Source organism: Cuculus canorus, chromosome 2 (genome assembly GCF_017976375.1).
Source record: "Cuculus canorus isolate bCucCan1 chromosome 2, bCucCan1.pri, whole genome shotgun sequence".
NCBI lineage: Eukaryota > Metazoa > Chordata > Aves > Cuculiformes > Cuculidae > Cuculus > Cuculus canorus.
This window is the reverse complement of record NC_071402.1, coordinates 59,817,211-59,840,919: the sequence shown is the minus strand read 5'-3', so window position 1 is coordinate 59,840,919 and position 23,709 is coordinate 59,817,211. Positions and strand designations below refer to the sequence as shown.

At 34.9% G+C, this 23,709-nt stretch overlaps 2 protein-coding genes across 9 annotated transcripts in view; both read left to right on the top strand.

Moving 5' to 3' along the window:
• The window catches only part of RTTN (rotatin), an 89,215-nt gene extending 73,407 nt beyond the window's left edge, over positions 1-15,808 (top strand). For 5 of the 8 annotated variants that reach the window (XM_054059132.1, XM_054059130.1, XM_054059133.1 and 2 more), the window contains 7 exons: positions 1,381-1,458; positions 2,889-3,015; positions 4,794-4,993; positions 8,348-8,615; positions 9,916-10,019; positions 10,369-10,438; positions 11,805-15,807. In XM_054059132.1, the coding sequence (XP_053915107.1) occupies positions 1,381-1,458; positions 2,889-3,015; positions 4,794-4,993; positions 8,348-8,615; positions 9,916-10,019; positions 10,369-10,438; positions 11,805-11,887 (930 nt within the window). In that variant the 3' untranslated portion in view covers positions 11,888-15,807. Of the gene's footprint in view, positions 1-1,378; positions 1,459-2,888; positions 3,018-4,793; positions 4,994-8,347; positions 8,616-9,915; positions 10,020-10,368; positions 10,439-11,804 lie in introns of those variants that run through there. The other 3 variants (XM_054059131.1, XM_054059137.1, XM_054059136.1) reach the window with 3 other exon arrangements.
• A 3,624-nt stretch (positions 15,809-19,432) lies between these two features.
• Positions 19,433-23,709, top strand: part of CD226 (CD226 molecule) — a 40,996-nt gene continuing 36,719 nt past the window's right edge. Inside the window, 1 exon segment of the mRNA XM_054057865.1 lies at positions 19,433-21,438. Within this exon segment, the coding sequence (XP_053913840.1) occupies positions 21,337-21,438 (102 nt within the window). The 5' untranslated portion in view covers positions 19,433-21,336.

Here is a 23,709-nt window from a genome sequence, read left to right as displayed (position 1 = left end):
TTATTTTCTTTTTCTCTTTCTTTTCTTTTAACTGTTGGGCAAAACGTGTTTGACTTAGCGTTCATTCTCAGGGCAACTGAAGTATTTTACCTGATAATCCTTTTCTTTCACAACAATTATTCTGTTAACAAAGGGCACAAAGAATATTTACAAATTACCACATTTTCAAAAAAAAACCCTCAAAACAGGATCTTATAGATAAAGATAATATAAATATAAAATAAAGATACACAAAAATAAATATGGACTGTGTCATCAACATAATCTATAACTTCTTTGACCTTCTAAAAGTTTACACAATAAGTACAAGTAGTAGCTTGTGGCATTTTATAGGATTTAGTGCTATTTGTATTTATTAAATTAATACATATAGAAGTTCTTGAAGGAACATCTTAGAGTTAGCCTTTTATTTAGCTAAAAATGAGACAAACCACTTATAAAATGCATTTGTAATGACTACTTGTGTGTTTCGTTTTCATCTGCTATACCTGACTTTCATTAGCTTTTTTGTTATAGATTTTAACTTCTCTAAATGTCATCAACTGTACATGATACGATTTAAAGGCAAGCATTGTTGCTTCACCTTGTTTGAAATTAAGCATGAATTGTATTTTACATTTATTTTTTTCCTTTATACTCAATAAAAGAGAAATAGTCTGTAACGGAGGACAAGCTTGTTGGAATTTTATCATCCTTCACAAGAGGATTAGTGTGTCAACCTTATAGAAGTCAGATCAGCCATCATTAGTCTTTTAGTGTCACAGCAGTATCATGGAGATAGATTATGTTTTGTTTGTTTACTTCCTTGTATGCTTGAATTTTGGTATAGCACCTCACTGTCCAAAGGTCTGTATTTGTCTTTGTAATATTGTTATCAGGTTGGAAACTACTTCCATTGTTAAGGATAGAGATTAAGACGCAGGTAATATAAGAATGGATTGGTCTGACCAAATGTAGAGAATGGCAAGACAGATGTAGTTTATCCTTGGTTTTACCCAAGGAAGAAAAATAGGTGTTTCTAGAGAGTGAATCATTTGACTTGCTTTAGATGTCTGCTTTAGGGTGGAACAAATACCCAGAAAGTGTTCCTACCTATTCCTCATTAATTTTAAGAGAAATGGAGCTGTACATTATGATAAATGAATATAATGAAATATTTTAGGAGAAAAGAAGCTGTCTGCATTTTGCCACATCAGTGCCCTTAGAAATGGCATCTTGAGGGTGAATCCTACCTGAGATCAGAAGGAAATTCTTCTGAAGAGATATGACCAAAACGTTGATGCCTTAGATTTGCATGTCTACTTTGAAATCTCTTTCCTCCTTGTACAAAATTCACTCTGATCTTATGTTGATGGTCTTCTAATGTTTTTCCCTGGATAGGAAGAAAACCTTATCAAGCAGTTATGGTGTTCTATGCAGGTCCTCAGAAACTGCCTCTTTCAAAATGAAGAATGCAAAGTAAGTATTCTTATACTGAAATTTGTGAGCACATTCAGTTAGTGAATGAAGACTATAATTTTCTTTTTTTCTATTTTGAAATTATTTTCAAGCTGGCTAAATTTAACCTTGATATTAATGACAAGAAATATTTAAAATTTCAATATTATTCCCACCCCTAAGAATATTTCATATGTGCATTAGGAGCTAAATGTTCATATTGAAACATCGTCTTCCAAAGGTTTCAGATCACTGTCATCCTTTATACCCACTTCTGCTCTGCTTAAATTAGTAATTCCAATTTTCAAAGCATATAACATGATAAATAGATGTGGACAAGAGTGTGGGGCCACAAGAAAAGTGCGTAAGATACACTTCACATCTTGGAAAGTACTTTTCTCTCTTTGTGCCTCTCTCCGTTTTTCCTTTCGCTTTCTGAAAGACAAAAAGCCCAAACCCTAAATAATAATTTACCATTTACTTTTTTTTCTGAGTTAAATTACACTAATTGTGCAAACACAATTTTGGTTTCATCTTGATTTTTTTATTTCATCATTTTTCTTCTGCAGAATCTTGTCTTGAATTTCTTCTTTATTTTTCAAATTCTTTGTCTTTTTCTTTGTGCTTTTTAGCTTCTTTTTTTTACTTCAGTTCTTCTGCCTACCTGGTTTTTCTATGGGGAAAATACTGCTTTCCTTTTTTTCATTCTTTCCAGTATTCTTTCGGATCACTGCTCTTTCTTATTGCTGATACCTTTCACACATTTATTTCCATTTTCTCTTTCACAGTTTAATTTGTCTTGACCTTTTAATGCAACTTGTACTACTTTTATCAAATCCATTGGCAGAACCACAAAATTTCCAGACCTTCTAGAAGTACCACTGTTAAGGGCATATATTACCATCTTTTCTGTATACAGAATGACATGTAAATTATGTGCCTGAGTGAGCCATCTGGTTATCCCTAATGTCCCCATAACTTGGCTGTGCCAATAATCAGATAAAATTGTTGTGTAATATTTTTCTTGTTTTCATCATGGGTCAGCAGAGACAAGTGGTTAGAGGAGAGAAGGAGGTTACTGCTGATAACTGAAGTTTTCTATAATATTCTCTGTAGAACTACTGTCTTCTATTTCCATGCTTTTTGAGTTTCAATAAATTAGTTGGAGTAACCTAAAACTTCAGAATAGAGTGTTCTTGAATAATCACAGTTGGAATGAATAAATGTTTATTTTTGCTTCCATGTCTCAGTAAATAAAATGTGTGCTGGTTTTGACTGAGTTAGAGTTAATTTCAGGAATGTTGAGGATGTCAGATCTCTCCATACAATCTTTTAAAGAAAACCAAGGGGACACAATTAAGATTAAAAAATTCTTTTCTCACTCAATTTATACTTCATTTAGAAAGTGTTTAATAGTACAGTAGTTTAAAATCTTCCTTGTGTTCTTGTAGATGGCAGCACTCAAAGCTCATCTTGTTCCTGTTCTGCATTCACTGTGGCTGTGGTTTTTAATAGATGACGACGCAATGCAAATAGCTCTACATTTGCTTTGTGTCTACACTGCAAACTATCCAGCAGGTATGGGAGTCGCTTTATGATGTAATACATCAAAATATTTAACAAGAATAATTAAGACAGAAAAGCATAATAAAAGGAAAGGAATGTCTATTACTACCATAAGAGGAAAGTATAAAAGCACTGGTCCATCAAAGTCTATCAGTTTTGATTTTAATACATTCAAGACTTTCATTTAGATCTTGTTACACTCTGTTGGCTTTAGAAGGAGTACAATTATATTAAAGGATTAAATAGCATTTAATTCAAACCATTATGCTTGGAGTTACTCTAAAAGTCCTGCCAAATAGAATTGTATACTGCAGAAATACTGCTCTAGGATTTCTTTCAGAGAATTGTATATTGATAATTTATACAGTTTGTATTTCAGCCATTATTGAGAACATTCAATTTTTCAAATATTCAATGATATAATTTAATTCTGTATTTCTCCATTTATTTATACATTGGGTTCTGTAGCTTGTATTTGACCGAAATATATTTGTCATAAGGATTCTCTTCTTTGTTTTAGGAAACCCTTTATTTCCATTAATGGGTAATCGTGCCGAGTGCTAGAAGTCTGTTCCTTTTTCTATTATGAATTTATCTCATTCCACAGCCTGAGATTATTGACTCACATAATGATTTATTAGTGCTTTGAAGGGACATACAAGTATCAGTTGTTTTCTCCCTGTTGATACCATAAAAGAGTTAGTGTGGTTAAAAATATTAATGGAATAGTCTCTGAGCTTTTTTACCCTCTTGTTAAGTCCAGACCTTAAAAGAGCTTGTGATGCTTATGTTTTTGGTTTTTTTTCATGAAGACATTTTTTTAATATGGACTGAAGAAAGGTCAAATATGTATTAGTGAAACACAAGATATAAAATTAATATGTAATGTCTCATAAGATACTAGAAATCAAGCTAAAATTCTGATGGTTGGTCTTGTTTCTTAACTCAGAGTGGCTCTAGGCCGCACTTTATTTTCCTTGCTAAGAAGGGCAAGTGGTTTTAGATTAATCCTGTTTTTTCATTCTGTCCAGAATACTTGGCTTATAAGATGATCCAAACTTACCTACTCTGAACTGGTCAACTACTTCCCCTTAGTGTAGTCAGACGAAGATATGCCTGTAGATGTTTGTAAGAGCTAAAATTGGTCTCATTTTTATTTATTTTTGCCATGTGAGAAGTTAACCATTGTTGCAGATGGAAAATGGCACTAATTAAAAGTTATATATACATATTTGTGTACAAACATCATGCTGGTATCTTAGTTATTCACTGCTGTTGTATTAATTTGACTTGTAGTTCTGTAGCATAGTATTTTTGCATATTAGTGTGTTATGGGGTTATGACAGATGCAGACAGCACTTTTATTTCTCGTTAAAAAAAATTAAGACAGTTGTTAAACCTTTCAGATGTAAGACACCTCTTTTTCTGAACCAGCTTCAGAGGGTCCCTTCAGTTTCTGATGCCAAATAATTGTATAATGCCTTAGATACAATGTCCAGTGTTTAAGGAGACTTTCTAAGATCAAGCGATGGCTTCTCTTTAACAGCAGAATTGCCTCTTAGATTCTAGAACAATAGAACAGTAGATGCCTATTTCAGTAAACTGCCACATTCAGGCGTCTTTCTATTCAAAGCGTGTCCCATTCACTCTGCTGTGGTTCAAAGGGAAAAATACTCAATCCTTTCAAAAATGCTATCTCAGTCTTTGAGCTGTAAGACTGCTCTTTCTTTTTTTTGCTTTTTTTGTAATGTATTTGTGCATTTATCATGATAAATGTTTCATTTCCTAAGGTTGTTCCTCCCTTTGTTGGGCCAGCGGTGGACAATCATCACTTCTCTCTGCACGAAGTGCAGCTGGCAATTCATTAATGCATAACATCTTGAAATTGGCTTCCCAAGTGTCGAATGATAGAAGCCCAATTCAGCAGGTGGTCTTTTGTCTTCTTTCTAACCTTGCTCTGTCTCATGACTGTAAAGGCCTTATTCAGAAGGTAAGTAAGTAATATTCTTGATTTTTGCAATATGATGGATGCATTTTCCTTTTAAATAAACCCTCATATTTTGATATGAATTGTCCTGTGGTCATAGAATCGTAGGTGATATAGGTTGGAAGGGACCTTAAAGATCATTTAGTTCCAGTCTCCCTGCCACGGGCAAGGACACCACTGGATCAGGCTGCGCAAGGCCCCATCCAAGGAAGTTGTGGGGGGACCATGTCAGAGGCTTTTCAGAATTACGTCAGATTACGTCTGTTGGTTTTTCCAGTGTCCACTGATGTGGTTACCCCATCATAGAAAGCCACCAGGTTGGTCAGGGAGGGCTTACCATAGTGAAGCCATGCTGTCTTTCTCTAATCACCTGCCTGTCCTCTGTGTGCTTTAGCATAGCTTCTGGGAGGATCTGTTCCATGATCTTCCCAGAAAAGGAGGTGAGGCTGACAGGTAAGTAGTTCCCAGGGTCATCTTTTCTACACTTTTTAAAAATGGGCACAATGTTGCCCTTCTTCCAATCACCGGGGTCTTCTCCTGACTGCCATGACTTCTGAAATATCGTGGAGAGCGGCTTAGTGACCATATTGGCCAATTCCCTCAGGACTCTGGGATGCATCTCATCAGGTCCCATAGACTTATGTAAGTTCCTCAGGTTCCTCAGGTGGTCATGAACCTAATCCCCTTGGTGTACCTCCTTGGTCCCCATCTTGTTGACCATTGACCCAGGAGGGATGAGGAGAACAGTTGTCAGTGAAGACTGAGGCAAAAAAAGTTGAGTATCTCAGCCTTCTCCTCATCTGTTGGTATGAGGTCACCATTTTCATTCCTTGGGGATACACTTTATTTAATCTTCCTTTTCTGACTGACACACCTGTAGAAGCTCTTCTTGTAAGTCTTCACTTCCCTTGCCAAGTTCAGCTCCAGCTGTGCCTTGGCCTTCCTGACTCCATCCCTACACAACCAGGCAGCATCCCTTTACTCTTCCCAGATTCCCTGTCCCTGCTTGCACTGCTTGTGCAGTTCCCTCTTGGTCTTCAGTTTGACGTTCAGGTCTCAGCTCAGCCATGCTGGTCTCTTCCCTTCCCTGCCCGATTTCCTACATCTAAGGACTGAGCACTCTTGTGCTTTATGGAAAGCATCCTTAAATATTTCCCAGGTCTGTTCTCTTCCTTTGTCCCAGACAACCATATTGTGGAGTGTCTTACTGACTATTTTAAGAGCTGGAAATTTGCTTTCCTGAAATTTAGGTAGGGTCCTGCCAATAGTCCTTGCCTGCCCCATATCCCTCAGGACCTTGAACTCCACCAGTGTGTGATCACTACAGCCCAGGCTGCTTCCGATCTTGAAATCACTGATGAGCTCACTTGCATTAGTGATCATCAGGTCCAGTACTGCATCTGCTCAAGTGGGGCCGTCTGTTACCTGGGTTAAGAAATTATCTTCATACACTCTAGGAGTCCCCTGGATTGCCTACAGCTTTCTGTGCTACTTCTACTGCAAATGTCAGGGCAGTTGAAGTCCACCAGTAGGATGAGAACTTGTGATCATGAAGCCTCCTGTAGCTGGAGTCAGAAGGCTTTATACAGAGATGTGTCTCTGGGAATCAAAACTATTGTGTTTTCTCAGTTAGTTATGTTACTCTTCCCTAACTGCAGCATATAATTCGGTCATAGTCGTATTCTGAACAGAAACAGCATATAGAACTACATATTTTTTGCTAGAACGTTCTAAATCCCTTAGTTTCAGTGGGATCTAAAATTCTTAATACCCATACATATTGATTGCAATCACTAGTGGATTGTGAAAGTGAGCATACAGTAGAGCAAACTGCATGAGAGTAAACAAGAAATTAAATGTTGTATAAATAATTAGGTATACTGTATGAAACATAATCTTTATAAAAATTATAGTTTTAGAGATGTTCTACATGTCAGTAATTGGCTGTTAGGTATAAATCTTTTCTTATATAAATGCAAGTACTGTCTTTTGCCTCTTTAATTTTTATATTGAATGATCCTTACACTATTTTATCAAATGTTCTTTGAAAAATCTGTTTCTTTTAAATGTAAATTTGATCATTTAAAGGAATTCAGCACATTGAGACAAGAAGTCAAACCATGTAGAAAATCAACTACAGTCGTGATATGATAAAACTAGCTAACACAACAGAAATTATAAAAAGCATGAGGTTTTTTTAGCACCTTTTATAGCAGTTTAATAATTTGAACAGTTTCTTTCAATTTACATTAACGATGTTCTGTGCTTGGACCTAATTACCTGCTAGAAAAGGCAAAGGGAAATATGATCTTTTTGTGGTGCTAATTATGTAAAATCTGGTCATACAGTTACAAAATTGCTGATATTCAATAGAAGTGAATAGCTGATTACCTTTTCTATGGTAGCTGTTCTGTTCTGTGAGTTGTTTTGTCTTTTGCTGGCTTCAGAGTTTCATTCTAGCGTGATAGTCTTCATACTGTCTCCTGAGCTCCACTTTCATAAGTGTAAACAATGCTAAATTACTAATATTTACATCTGTGAAAATGAAGTTATGAATATTACCACAATTAATTTCTATGCTGGATTGTTTGCTTTCAACCAGATAGATGTCTCTGTGTGTTGTCAAGGGTCAGTGAAGTTAGGAATACTTAGTCAAAGACTTCTTTCATCACAGTAATGTCATGTTAAGAGTATCTCCCTCTTGCAACACAGGAATAGATTTTACGTCCTCAGAATCCTCTTGAAGTAGAGGCAAGCCCTGAGATTGGGAAGTGGTAGTGTGTGCCATATGAACACACAAATACTTTTCTTAAAAGCTTGCAAAAATAGTGAATAATACTATGGCTGTTAGTGAAAGGGGAGATACTATAGATACTTATGGGCCCCTTCCAGCTGAAGAAAGTCTGTGATTCTACAATACTGTTAACATTTGCCAATAATGCAAGCAAAAATAAATAAGGAATCAAGAATATATTAGGTAAGTAGTGCACTGATTCAGTTAAATTGCTTCTAGCTTGTTTTCAGGCAGAAAGGCTAAGGTGCAAAGCAAAAAGTTTATGTAGTAGCAGGAATTTGCCTTTAAAGAAATATAGTGTGTTGGGTCAACTTTTATGTATCTACACTGCATAAATTATTACCGAACACAATGTATTTCACCATATTAACTTTTTAACCAAGATGTGAATTCTTTTTTGTATGTAATTCTTTCTTTCTTGATTAATAATAGGTCTCTGAATTATGTAAATGGAACATTAGTACACTAGTTTTTGGTGAAGTATGCAGATTGGAAAGTTGAACATCAGTCAGCGAATCGTGGCATACTATAAATTCTAACATCCTTTTTCTTCCTTCTGACAGAGTAACTTCCTGCAGAACTTTTTGTGTCTCTCATTACCAAAAGGAAGTCATAAAAATCCTGGTAATGTGTGTATTCTTTGGCTGAAGCTGCTACTGAACATATCTTTTGAAGAAGATGGGCAGCAGATGATCATGAAGATTAATGGATTTTTAGACCAGGTTGTGGAAATGTGTAAATACAAACACAAGAGCAGCCAGCATCTAGCACTTCTCATTCTACATAACTTATGTTTTAGTCCAGCTAATAAACCAAAAATATTAGCTAATGGTAAGTATATAAAGGTTACACAAGCTATTTCACTCTGAGAATACTGTGTCTTCCAGAGTACGATCCTTTCATTGCAGTTTGCTTTACTGACCAACAACTCAATATTGTTATTTATAAAAGCATTTTTATAAAAAATATTTTCATATAAGTAATTGTAGAAAGCAGAAAAGCAAAATAAGGCTATACAGCAAAAGGAAAGGCAAATAGTTTTTTATAAAATCGAGTTTTAGTGTGAGACTGATCATTTGAATGTGTAATGAAGTTAAATGAAATGAAAAGATCTTTTCTCAGTGAAAAGATTTTTGCAGTTTTCTCAAACAGCTAGTTTTCGCCAGGGAGAGTTGAAGCACTCCTTATATCAGTCAATTTGAAGTACCTAACTTCACAAACGGTTTAAAAAAAATCCTGGCAATGTGTTCAATATTTAAAAAATATTTCTATGATGGAAGTTCTTTTCTTTCAGTTGTCCAAAATCTAATTAGCTCCTGCAAGTCATCGACGTTGAGACAAACTACTTTGTGTTCTGTCATTTGCAGAAAACATTTATCCTAATGATAAAATTTTGATCATGCAATATATATTTATTGTATCAACATGCACAGAACTTCTTTTTCATTTTTTTTTGTATAAACACTTGTTTCCCCCATTTCCTTGCAGAGAGAATGCCTCCTGTCTTTGTTATAAGTTCTCAGCAGGTTTTCCATAGTGTCCATGCTTTTCATTTTTTTCATAGATGTTGATTTGCTGCCTAAATTAAGCTTGCATTATTCAGTTACATAATCTGTGAATTTTTAATATGAAATGAACAAGCAAATTTGAAGAATCTGGCTTCAGAGCAACACTAGGAAATTAAGGCACTTACAATAGGATGGCAAATAGTTCTCCTTGGTTACAAACCATCTATGTAGGAAGTGCTAAGGAACGCAGAAACATCTTAATTTCTGTTCTGATGTGGCTCCAATTGTGACTACTGGGAGTTATAAAAGACTTTTATGGCTTACTCTGTTCCTATGCATAGCTGATGGCTGTACATCACATGCATGTTTTATTACTGATGGCTTAATTTTTTAGCATTGTTTGGTTTTGGTTTGCTTTATTCTTTTTAACACTTCTTTCAATGTAGTCTTTCGATTTTATGAATGCATATATATTTAATTAATCTGATAATAAAGTTTCTGTAACTCCCTTGTCATATCAATACTTGTCATAGAAGTAAGTGTAATTCAAGCATCAAGTGTAAATACATTTGTGTACCTTGGTTATATTTTCTAGATGAGTTTTTTTAAATTTTTCTCATTAGATGAAGCGATTGCAGTACTGTCTGCCTGTTTGGAAAGTGATAGTTGTGCTGTTCAGAGAATAGGAGCAGCTTCATTTTGGGCTTTACTTCACAACTATCAAAAGGTTAGTATTTGAGAAATACTTGAAAAAATTGCAATGTTAATTTTATGCTGTAAACAGTGCAGTAACCTTTAAGTAAATAAAAGTAAAATTTACTGCAGCAGTTCCATTTTGTTCACATAGCAGCCCAGGCTAGGAGGTTTAACATATATCGTAAGAAAGCAGCTTGTCCTCTGTGATTGTGACTGCTTATATAAATACAATCTGTATGATCATAGTCATATGCTAATTCTACAATTCCTGCATCTCATGTTCTCCTGAGTTATTGTAATTTTCTAAATTTTTCTGTTAGTGTGAACGTGTAGAGAAGAAAGTAGAGTCATTGTATTTTGTGTGTTTGTGTGTGCTACAGGCAAAGGTGACTTTGAAGAATCCATCAATACGGAGAAGAATAGATGAGGCTTACTCATTAGCGAAGAAAAGTAAGTCTTGGTTCCAACTAATGCCAGTTCTGGTTTTTTTTTCCATCAGGTAGATCATTAACACATTTATATCATTACAATAAATTTTCGTTGTGCTATCAATTTTGAAGAATACTTTTGTCTCTAAGATCTTGAGTAGTAATATGCTTCCTGGTTAGGCATCATACTTTCTGAAAGCTTGAGCTTTTTCTCTCGAGTAACTGAATATAATTGTTATTTGAATAGCTTTTCTATCTTAGGTTGCCATCTTCAGCTCAAGAGCATTAATTTTGAAAGGTGTTCAAGCACTGGTCTGGAGCTCCAAGAGCTAATGATGGATTTACTGGTTCTTAGTCACTTCAACACTGATCTTGCAAAATCATGTAAATGTTTCATTTTAAGCCAATGAGTTTTCCTACCAATTTCAGTTACTCTGTAGGTGTACTCAAATTGGTTTATCAACTGGGGGCCTTATAACACAGAATAACCACAAGATTTCTACCTATGTTGAACACTGTGTGTCAGTATCCTAATGAGATGTTTTTGCTAGAACATCTCATGATAGTTCTTTCTGTTCTGTCCATTGATTTTTGTCAACGTACTGTTGTTTCAAATTCATCCTTTACCAAGTCAACCATTGAATGTAACATAATGCAACATTTCATATACTGATGGTGTGTTAATAAATAAATAAGTTTGCATTGTTCTTTACAGCATAACTGCCACTGATAAGAGACTTCTCAAAATATATTGAATGAACAAGGTAGAAGTATGGAGCTTTTGCAGACTAGCACCGTGTAGCATTGATATCCATTTATGTGTTACTGTAGATGTGCTAGATTGATATGTTGATTTTTTAATTCAATAAACATTTAAATATAAAAATATCGAGTATGAAAGATTTTATGGAACTATAATTGGTAACAGTCACATGGAGTTGTCATCTATGTTTTCCTGCAGTAAGGTTCTTAATTAGCCCATTTAAAACTCTGATCACTTTACAGTGATAATTGGGCTAAAATGGTAGATTGTTCTTCTGAGTACAAGTCGGGGAATTTTTCAACGTGCCTATTGCTATTTTTTAATTTCCCACTTTGTCTTACCCAAGGAGAAATTTTGGCAAGAACAAGACTCACTGTAACGAAACATGATCAAAATGCACTTTCTTTGTTACTACTAAGCACAGGTTTGGAAAGCTATTAAAAAACTAGCCTTTTAAAAAACAAACCAAAAAGTCCACACTTTGCAATACATTAGTACTTTATTTGCTACTAGTAATGTGGAGGTTAAGATCATAAAATAGCATGAATTCTAGCAAATCTTAGAAAAAATCATTTTGTGTGAAGAATCAACTAGAAGTTCAAATCTTGTTTTTTGTATATTTTAGCTACTCCACAGCCAGAAGAAAATGAGCTACATGCCTACTATTTAAAATGCTTGGAGAATATAGTGCAGCTTCTTGATTGTTAATGATCGTCTGATGACTTTGCATGTTGAAATTGGAGAACTTATTCAACGGGAGCCTGAAATTTAAAGAAAGCACTTATAACCCATGGATTAGAAGCAGCTTACATGCTACAGAAGAAGTGAAGTGTTTGAGAACAAAGTTCATCACTTTGAACCAAAGAAATCACTCTAAATGTGGTTCATGCTGTTTGTACTATAATCCCAATGGGAAACTAATGATTCTACTGTGTAAAGTATGTACACGGAATGAATGTATAGAGGAAAAGGATGTAACAGATGAGAAAATTTCTTAAATTATGCATTGCAATTGCTACTGTAAGGTATTAGGATTGCTGTTTTGGCCTTAATAAAGGTTTTTTTTTAAATTGAGATGAGCGTTTGTTTTGGGTGGATTGCAATGTATAAAGTTGCAGATTTGCACAGTGCATACTTAGCATGAAGAACTGAAAATGTTGGTAGTCATGATGTGTTATACCTACTATGTATAGAACAACAGCATGTGTGTTAGTTTTGAGGGACTTTTCAGTTCAAACTGCTGCATCTTTTTTTTCAATGCTAACAATTAAAAAGTTCTCTCAATTACTTATGTTACAGGTGACAGTTATGTTAACCGAGCAGTTTATTCAGGATATGAGATGAAACAGATTTAGTCACAACATCATAGGAAATATTTGAGACACAATCTGTTGGTTTCCAACTTATAAACACTTCAGATTTTTTCTCACAGAAAAAACAGTTATCCAGGCTTGTGTTTTCTTTGAACTGCTGCTATGTAACTGTTGTCATAAGTTTTCCAGTATTCTGTGCTAAATGAGTTTGAGCGAAAAATGTTTAAACATTGAAGCCTAAACACATGACAGTTCTGCTGAACGTGCTTCTGAAATATCTAGAAGTGTGTTTAAGTTTTCCTTAAAATATACTGTTTTGTGTTAAGGCAGGCATAGATAAAATTGAGCAAATAGAAAGCAAAACTTCGGAAATGCCTCTGAAACAGTTGTAGCAAGGTCATGTTTACCTGTAATTAGCCTTTTCTTCCTAAGGAGGTGATGAAAGCATTTTCTGGTGACACCTGGCATTTTTCTGTTTCTTTAGCAATGCTTGTAAATAATGTGTGACTTGATAATGCTCAGTTGAGATAAGTGTGATGCTTTTGGAGGCTGGATTAAACCATTACTAGAAATGTCATTATCAGCTAACCTGCTCCTCCACCAAACAAAAAGTAAGGATGGACCCTCAGAGTCTGGTACTTTTCCACTTGATCTACTGCATAATTATTGTAATTTGCAAAATGGTTGTTAAATGCTGTGATGCTCATCCTGTAGTGTTGCAGATAGTAAGTTGCAGGGCAGCAGAACACTCAGCAGCAGAGAGCTCTGTAAGTCAGTGATACCTGTCTGGGCTTGGTGAGGGGGTGTCTGTCTTTCCCTCAGGCTAGTGAGTGCTGATTCTCTTCAGAGATGTTTCAGCATACTGGTCCCCGGTGATTTCTCTCATGAATCAGATTGTAAGTCAAAATGCTGATTGTTTGTCAGTTTGCTTTCTTTTTCGGGGACACAAAAAATGAGAGAACGCGGTGCCAAATTATTTCCAATTGAAGTAACCACTCAGCAAGGATGATGAGCTCATTCAAAGTGTAGAAACGTGCATGGATCTGGTCAGGTGAAATAGGGCTGCGCAGTTGAATAAATTCATTAAATTCAAGCACAGTATAATAAAAGCAGAAGAACTGAATACTTGTTTTCTATTAAACTTTTCTATTTTACTGAGCTGTACAAACTCTTGACTAAATTATTCACACTGAAAAATCCAGGTAAATTGCTAATACATTTGTTACAGTAGCTTTAGTGCAAGCTATGTGTTTATCCTCAAATAAGCACAGATCTAAGCTGTTTTCTGAGTATTTTGCAATCTTCTGCAATTGTGGGAGGCAAATGTAGTCATGGCATAAGTATATACCTCTGTTTGGTGTTGCTCCTCAAGGAAATAAAAATAATTTTTAGCTATCTATATTCACTTTGTGTACAAAGTCTTTGCAGAATACTTAAAACTGTTTTCCTTCAAGATTAAGGAAAGAGGAATTTATTTGTTTATCTAGAGGACAACACTTTCTTCATCACTTTTCCCCTCAAAAATTGAAATTGACCTACAACTGCTTCTGGTCTCCCTGCATGTTAATAAAGAGGTGGGTTTATTGGTTATAAAACATAAATGACCTGATAAGTTTTGTTAACTGGCATTTTAGACTATCACAATTAGCCTCACAATAGCCTTTTAGTGTTAATAGCATTCACAAAAGAAAATAAAAATATTGAGATTTCATTCAGTTTAACTTAATTTTAGAATTTTGGAGATGCATCTATTTTCAAGGATGTGGTATTTATCATGTTTGAGTTTTCAAAGTAAACTAAATACTAAAATACCAGATTCTAAAAGCTGTAAAATAATTTTTTATCCTACAGAGGAAAGTTCAACTAAAATGTAGATGGATTTGCTGAACAGAATACAGAATTGAGAAGGTAACACTGAGCATGCATCTAGTTTCTCTAATAAAATGCATAGCCATGCAAGCTAGGAGTCTCTCAAAAATCCTTATCCAGGAGAGCACAATTATCATTTGCAATAACTGCAGATATATTATGCTCTCACTTTGTTGCTTTATCTTTTACGATAAATTTGCAATCAAATAAGTTATTTTAAATTCCAAAGAGGCATGTACATAAAATGCACTACAAATGAGGCTTTGAGATTTTTCAAGACTAATGTGTCATCTATTGCACGCTCAGAACTTATGGAGAAATAATTTTTGCTTGAGTGGTAAAAAATTGTAGATTAGACTTAATTTAGTTTTGATTGTGTGTGTGTGTTCATGCAAATAGAGACATTAAGTCATGACTTGCTGATGAAGTTTTCAAACCTTTGAGTAACAGATTTTCAAGACTACTTGAAAATTTGCTGTAAAAGATTTTTTAAAAGGCACTATTTTTTTTGCTATTCCAGCAATTTGGAACTATGGATTCTCAGTCATAGCAACTACACATCCCCTGGTAGAACTTTTCATTGATTCCTCTCCATCAAACTTGCAAATTATAGCAATTACAGGCTTCTGTGGAATGATGAAGCAGTAATGGCCAGACTGGTGAGGAGAATTTTGTATGCTGAGACTTTGGCCCAGATTTATATAAGTATTACCCTTCACAGTAAAGTAGAAGCTACTGTGACAGCTTCTCAAATCTGATTGTCCTTCAGAGAAGTGTTTTAATGTCTTCCGGGGAAAAAAAATTGGTTGGCAAACACCTGAAGATTGCTCTCTAGGGAAACTGCTGTTCGCTTGAGGTTTATTCTGGTTGTGATAAAAAATGTGTTCCCTTCAGATCTTTCCCCCAGCTGGCCTCCTAAAGTAATCGTTTACAGCCACACCACTATGATAGCAGTCATACTGCCATTACTTTAAAAGAAGGTAAGTTGTGGTAGATATAATTTCATAACTCTTCAATTCTTTTTGTCTCATCCTTTGGCTCCTGAGCTCGTGCTACATGTGTGTTCTTCATTTGTCACCTCCTTCTTGTTTTTGTTGATTACCTGACTTCATTCAGCAAATCTGTGTGATTCCTGGGCATTCTCAAGAGCTGGTTAGTCTTCCTGTTGAGTACGTAATCCTGAAGAGTTTGGCCCCATAGATGTGGGTTAGTTTGTGTTCTCTCTTGTAAGATCCTGGTCGTTAGTGTATAGTATATGTGTGCAAGTCTTTGTTGAGCAGAAATCAATATTGCACATGATTTTTGCATTGATTCTATAATTTTCTATAATTTTATTTGAAATTTGTGTTCGGAGACAGTTAGGAGTTAGAAGAGATTTTAATAAATGCACAATGGAGCTGATGGAGTTGTTTGAAAAGAAGCTTATTGTTTATTCCACAAAACTTATATTTACTTTCAGCTGTAAATAATCTAATTTATAAAGATTATTCTTTATAATAGATTATTCTTTATAAAATCTTAGGAGACTCATAAATAGATTTTTTAAATAATAATTATTAATATTTTTATGGGGTTAATTTTTATAAATTTTTAAGATGGTTCTATTTTTTTCCCAGAGATTTCCAATAAAATTTCAGTAAATTGAATGCTAGTGTTTTTTCACTTTTATTCTGCCTTTCTCCCTTTGTTTTAGATTGCTGACATATCATTATCTATGTTTTATATCCAATAATGCATTATTTAGAGCCTGAAAATGTGAATTCTTCTGGATGAAAATTCAATGAAATACGTGAATTTTGGATTTCTTTTGACATTGCTAATGCTTCTCAATATGAACAACTATGCCATTTACATTATCAGCCATTATAATCAAATTAGTTTGAAATATAATGTTGATTTTTTTTTTAATTAAATCACAGAGCAAGAACAATAGTTCTTGCAGTTTTATTGAAAAGTGCATACATTATTACAGGGTGGTTTTTTTTTGCTTTTATTTTTTTATAGGCAACATCCAATTTTACTTTTCCCAGCTTAATATGAACATTCGTGTGACTTCAATGAAATCATAGAGGTCAATAGTAATTCCTGCTACCTAATGCTAGCAGGTATCTGTTGGCCTGTGGTTTTACAAAGCATGGGTGATGAATACAAGCCCCTTTTAGTCTTTTGGTATTTTCAACTTGTCAGAGATATACCTCTGCATAAAAACTGTAATCTTTGCTAACCTCGCTTGTTTTGCTTGCAAATCCAGTACAAGAAATTATCATATTAAATAGTTATAGGCAAATACTTATCACAAGTAATGTTTCAAATGTATCGCTGCATGCAGTGCTTTAAGCTGCAAGATTTATTTGTATATGTTGTTTTACTTGTTTAGTAAGCATTTTGTAGTGAACAAAACAATACCACACTTAGAATCTGAGGTAGATGATTAGACACAGTCTTTAGTCATCTTACACGTGGTGTTTTATTTACTTTGATGTTGTGAGACTTTAAGGCATATGGTGAGAAAAGAAAACCAACCTCCACAACAATTTCAGAATAGGTGTCTCTAATATCTTCAAAACTTAATAGCTACTTCATAGTCAAGTTATACTAGGAGAGAACCAGCCCAAAGCTTGTCCAGCTGAGAGCTGTGTTCACAAGCCATGAGGATGTAGATTTGAGCCTATCTTCAAAATGACAGGACAGAGTGCCTTCACCAACATCTATTAAAAGGAAACACTGGCCGAAGACTAATGATTCATGGTATTTAGAACAGGAAAGTTCTGGTTGAATGCAGTTTCTGATATTGATAAGAAGACAAAACTACACCCAACTTCAAATTTGTTTGTTACTTGTCTTTGAAAATGAAGGAAAAGCTGTTTTAGGTGTGCCTTAAATATTCTTGGTCCATTGCTGACAAGGATAGGTGGAAGCTGATTGTTTTTCTCTTACTTGTGAACCATTTTAGTGCAATATAGGTCCAGCTGGACAGAATTTTTGGAAGAGAATAAAGAGGGTCAGAAAAATATGCCATACTTCTTTCACAATTAATACTGTCGAAGTTATATCTGCTTTTGAAAGAATAATTCTATGAGGGCGCTTCTGACTGTTAGTACCAAGGCTGATATTCCTTCCTTCTTGAGAAGCCTAAGGTTAACAACCCCACATCATACATATTATATGACTGCTTTCTGTAAAATAATTTATAGTTCACTTACTGTTTTAGAATAAAATTTTAGCTTTTTTTTTTTGTTTTTTTACTTAATATTTGCCAAGAACAGCAGAATTAGTATGAACAAAAAAAAAATTCTAAAAATGAAAAGACTCATAGGAAACTTGTGGGGAAAAATATTTTGTGTGTGTGTGTGACATAAATTTCTAAATCATCCAGGCAGGATTGATTAAGTCGCAGCAGCTGATTGTTATGGCAAATAAAGAGTAGATTTGAACATAGCCATATGTACTTTCTGTAAAAGCTATTGCTTTTTACTAGCAGGTAAAAATTACATTTTGTTTTCTTTCTTTTTCGATAGGAAAAGTATTTCTAAAAACTGCATGGAGTGTACAGTAGTGTGAGATAGGAAACACTGCCAGCAAGTTGAATGTTGAAAGCCTTGGAAGCCATCAAAATACAGGCTGGAAATTCCAATGATTCATGTAAGTAACAAGATTTTTTTCACTAGAATAAATAATTCATATGCATTGCATTTTTTATACTGCTGTTGGCTGTCCTTCTTTATTAGAAATGCTTCCTAATTGAGAATATTTTCAGAAGACTGACCTGTTGAAATACATACGAGATCATTAGCAGCAGGGAATGCCTTTTACAACCAAGTATTTTCTATTCTTACTCCTTCAATAACTCTACAGGCCAGTGCAGATCTTCATGGAGACAGAGTGGAACAGGAGAAAGAGGAAAGTCCACACTGCCTGTGGCACAGCATCTTACACATATCAGTAGTTAAAGGATCACCTGTGTCCTTGGATTAGAGTTTTGAGTAATAAATGTGTGTTATTAAAAACTTGCTAGCCCGTTCAGATGAGGTCTGATAACTGAGTTCAACAAGAAGACAGTGTCTCCTCAGTTTCATTCCCGTGTTAGGTCTGCATCACCAGTTGCTACCGAGTCCAGAGACTAGCTAGGGTGGCTTAGTGCCAATCGTTAAACTAACTGATAAAACATAACCCAAACATCATGGCAGGAAGGAAGGAAACCAACAGAAAAAAACTTCAAATGCTCTTTTGAGAGAACACAGTTGTTAACGCCTAGGTTAGCTGAGAAAGATGTGCTTCAACAACCAACACACTAACTTCAGAACAGCAGCACTCATCATGTAAATACAAATTAAGGATGTTAAAAAGCACAAAGGGCTTCCACTTCAAAAATCAAGAAGGGGAAAATTGCCGTTCCTCTCAGTTACCATTCCAGGACTCTCTGACTTTCCGTAGCTGGGGATTTGCAGAGAGGGCCATTTCCAATTGCTGTGGCAGCTGGTACATGACTCACTTCTTCTCAGCCAAAGATTTTCTTGCCTAATGAGAGACCTTTTTCCAGAAAGGTGTCTTCTAGAGCTAAATGACACCACCTGAATAAAAGCTTTGAGTTGCTTCCAATTAAAGCTACTTTATCTGAATTTCAGAACTTTTCTAATCCTGGAATTTATTGAATTCAGAGACTAAATACAAGGTTTAGTGCCTTTATGATTAGATTCTGCAGTTTGGAATTTTTTGTAAATGGCAAATAACCCTGAAGTTACAAGAGACAATGTAAGCTTCTGCAGGCAGCAGTGTCACTGGAATCTGCAATTTTTCTGAGACTTTTGGTGTGTTTCTTAATCTGCTTACCTAAATAAAGATATGTGCTGCCTATTATTCCACAGCTCAGGAAAGTGTTACGTAGACTTTTTGGTGTGAATTTTTTTTTTTTAATTACCTGCAAGATGTACAGTTTCCAGATTTAAAAATAAGTATATAAAAAAAAAGGAAAATTAAATTCACCTGCATATGCTGCAGTCTGACCTAATAAAAATACTAGAGTGAAAAACCTGCATTGTCTGAAATGACTGTGCAATAACAGAAGGTTTACAAAGCAACTCTGCATAAAGGTGTATTAAACACAAGGAGGAATGGAGCCATTCAGCAGGATGTCACCAACAGGAAAGGCTCTGATTTTTGGGGTGCTGCAAAGCCTGCAGCTGCCTCTACAGCTAGGAGGTCACTCTAGTCTGGGGGTTGGGGGAAAGTAAAAAAACAGCAGCCAAAATAACTAGAATTACTTCAAAGTGAATTATGATGTTTAGTGTAAATCTAATGATGGTTTCTGAAAATCTTTCCTTACTATTTTTCGCACTTAACATTTATAGGAGAAAAACTATTTCTGCTCACGTTAGGTGTTTGTTGACAGTAATTTACTGTTGAGTTTTTATTCCATTTCTTGCATTTATCAGACGTTAACAGGACACATATGCACATACACCCAACCTCCTTCCCAGGTTGAATAAAGGGAATCTCTTTATACAGTTTTAAATGGCAAAATTACTGAGGCTAGGGTCATAAAAATGCCTTTGAATATTATTTTTAAATCTGATTTTCGTAGTGACAAGAAGTTAGTACCTTGTAAGAATAAAAATGAGGAAAAAATGGTAATACTGTAATGGATTGAAGGCGTTTGTATTCTTACATCTGTATTATTAAGGGTCCGCATATGGTTACACTTGCAGTTTACTGTTGTAGGTTTTATCTGATATGCTTTTAACAATATTTTATGACAGAACGATGAGCATGGGAAGAAAATTGTTCTGGATGTAACAACAACTAATTTTAAGAAGCTGTAGGTCATAAAAATCAATAGAAAAAACTTACTTTAGTTGATGTTGGATTAGGTCCCAGCAGGGGAAACATTATTGCATGGACAATTTCACTAGGGAATACAGCAGGAATTGAGGTCAATATGTAATCATCCAGAATGTAGCTCTTCAGGGTGGATTATTTTACTCTCCTTCTGAACTGAAACATCTCTTAATGTTAACAAATCTTATTATCCTGTACTAGGAGTGTATTTGCAATAATGTATCAGAAGAAAGATCCTTAACAGCCTACACACTTTTTAATATGACACTTAAATATTCAATGCTTTCTCCCCAGCCTACTGGCATAATTTTATTGCAGTTAGAGATAAAATGGCCATCTGGAAACAGAGGTAGGTGGCAAGCACTCTACCAGGGATTTGAAATATAACTGAAACTTTAGAATAAAAAAAAGAGAACGAGAGAAAGAGAGAAAAGAAAAATATCAGGTAAAATAGCCTGATATTGTAGTAAATAACTCCAAAAGACTACAGCTATAAACGCTTGTGAAAAGAGCAGCTATCTGTGCCATCACAGTTGGTTTGAATTTTCTTTGTCCGATCTTTATTTTCTATTTTTTGAATGACCTATTTAAGCTGGTTTCCATTCATGCAGGTCTCTGTTGAACTTCATGAATTTCAGTTGAAGTGCTTAACAATCAGTGAACAGATTTTGTGCCAACTCCTTTAAAGTTTGGTATTTCTATACCAAAATAGTTACAGTACTCTAAGATGGGGTTTGTATACCAGTGTAACAGTATTATTGGTGACTCTTTTACACATGTGCTACATACAGTTAACTTTCATGTGCATAGTCATCTTCTCATATGTGAAATAAATCATAACTTGTGAGTAAATAAAATTTTGGATTGGTACAAGTGCACTTGTTCAAGGACAACGTCATTACTCCAACCATGGGAGTGTATAGGTACAAGTTTCACGCACAGCAAAGCCCTTGATCTTTTCTGTGGAAAATAAAGAGAATATATTTTGATCTACTTTGGCAGTTCTATAGTACCTCTGCTTAAAACATCCCCATCCTGCCTTTTTCTTACACTCTGCTAGTAGTTCTTTCTGGTTTTAGTTAGAATTTTTCTACCTTTTCTTCTGATTTCACAAGGACTAGCAAAGCGTATTTTAGAATTATGAGTAGTCTGATGCTCACCAGCAGAGAGAATGAAATGGTGCGCAAGCCCACTGCCAGCTTCTGTGCCAGAGAAACCATGAGAAACACGCCTACCTGTGAAGCAGGCTGACTGCCTTACGGGGCAGCGAGTAGAGTTTTGTGCTTCTGTTGTTGTCTGTTGCAATCAGCACATTCAAAAGGAGAGAATTTCTTTGTACAGAAATCTCCACATAGAAGAGGTAAAGTCTATTGATTTGCTGAAGTCGCTGGAAATGCTTTACTTGGTAGCTAATGATACAAGTGATAAATTCTGAGGGTTTTTTTGTTTTGTTTAATTTCATTTCCCATGCTTTTCATTGAATAAATCAGTATAAGAAATATGACAGCTTTATTCAGATGCAGCAGAAGGTCATATAAGTGTCAGAAAATTATGTTAGCAGAAGTAAATAACACTATCTTTTCAGAAAAGCAAACTGAGAACTATTTAAGGTGATTTGATGTTACCCATCCTATACAAATATTGGCTAATAGCTGAATGACAGGGAAACCTCTATCTTTGTTCTCAGAAGAATTTGTTCACCATTTGATGAATTAAGTCAGCTGTCACATTCTGTATGTCATTATATATATGTTTTTTTAAGTAATAGAATTTCTATTTAAATGAAAGGGGGACACATACGTATTCATCTCAGGCCTAGTAGTCAATACAGTTGATTCAGCTTCTTTTTTTTTTTAAAAAAAAGCCCATTGAGACTGAAACATAGTATCTAGGAAATATCATTTACCATCATCTACAACAGAAACAATAAAAAACGGCACACAAAGCTCTCAGTCCCAGGAATCCAGGGGAAAAACACAGCTGTAAGATACAGTGTACCTTTCATTTTATGCTTTGGAAAATAATCAAACAAAAAAAACAGCAATGCAAGGATGTTGATAAATGCAATTTTGACCTTGGCGATCTTGATCCCAGCTATTAGCTTGAATAACCTGAAACTTGAAATGGGGCAGTCCATTGAGTATATGAGGAGCCTCTCCTTTAGCTCTTAAAAATAAGCTGCCTGCAAAAGCAAGGTCTCCGGTTATTTCTGACCACCCTAAATTCAGTCAGACAACTTTTTAAAATTATCCTAGCAAGGTTTGCCTCTGATTATCTGTTTAAATTCCTGCCAGTCTAATGCATCAGATTATTCTGCTAAGCTTTTGAGCACTCCCATATCATATACTCAGATCACTAACTTTTAAAAAATCTCTTTCATGTTAGCAAAAAGGAAACAAAAATTCAATTAGAAGTAGAAAGACATAATTGAAGAAAAGAAATATTTGACATTTTTAACTTTGGATGAAAATGGCTTATACTTCAAACTGGCAGGAACTTCACACACGATTTCAACTAAGAGGTATTGAACCAAATCATAAAAATAATAGCATATTATTTTAAACTGGTAGCAGAATCGATTTGTTAGGATAGTTGATAAGCCTTTTTTTGAGCAAGTATACTACTTTATAGGATTTTATGATTCCTATAGATCCCACACATAATTTTAAAAGAAAATCTATCAGAGACCATTAATGAAATAACCGACCTATGCAGTCATAACAATTCAGTTAAAAAAATGAATCCTCATAAAATGACTTGTGATGATTCTGTAATGGGTGTTCTGAAGCCCTATAGATGTAATTAAACTTTCAAGTTCTTAGAAATCTATGGACAGGCTTGCAGGCTAAATTTTGCAAAATAAAGAAAAATCTCTTGTGTTCCTTCTTGAACGGAAGAGACTAATTGAGAATATGACTTACTGCTGCTTTATGTGAATATAAAGATCATTGATTTCCTTGGATCTGCATTAGCATAAAACAGATGTAATATATTGTAGTGAATCGGGCAGGAGTTTATGGTACAATTATGCTATTTCTACTAAAACAAATGATTGCAGGAACTGTTCCTTGGTTCCATTAACTTGCAGTCAACTATGATACCTTTCTTGAATAAGCTCTACTCTTTTGTTGGGCTTTGCCTAAGCAAATGAACTCCTGTAAAGCAATGACATGCTCAAGGAACATCTGTTCTAGATTCTACTAGGAAAGGGATTTTTATTGAGGAGTTGCTAGCTATTGGTATATGGGGGTGTAGAGTTAACAAAAAATAAATGGCTCCAAAACTGACAGATTACCTTAATTCATTACAATGGAACAATATTTTTGTTTAGGTTTTGTTGATTTTTACATTTATTTACATATGTAAAGATTCGGTAAGTGATAGTAGTTTTTACCTAGTTTCTCGATTCTTCTTAGTCCTCCTCTCCAAGGTCGTTTTCTCCCTAGAGTGGGGAGATCTTAGTCCATTATTCGTTGAAAAGCTTAGTTGGAAATATTTTTTCATTTTCTGTTC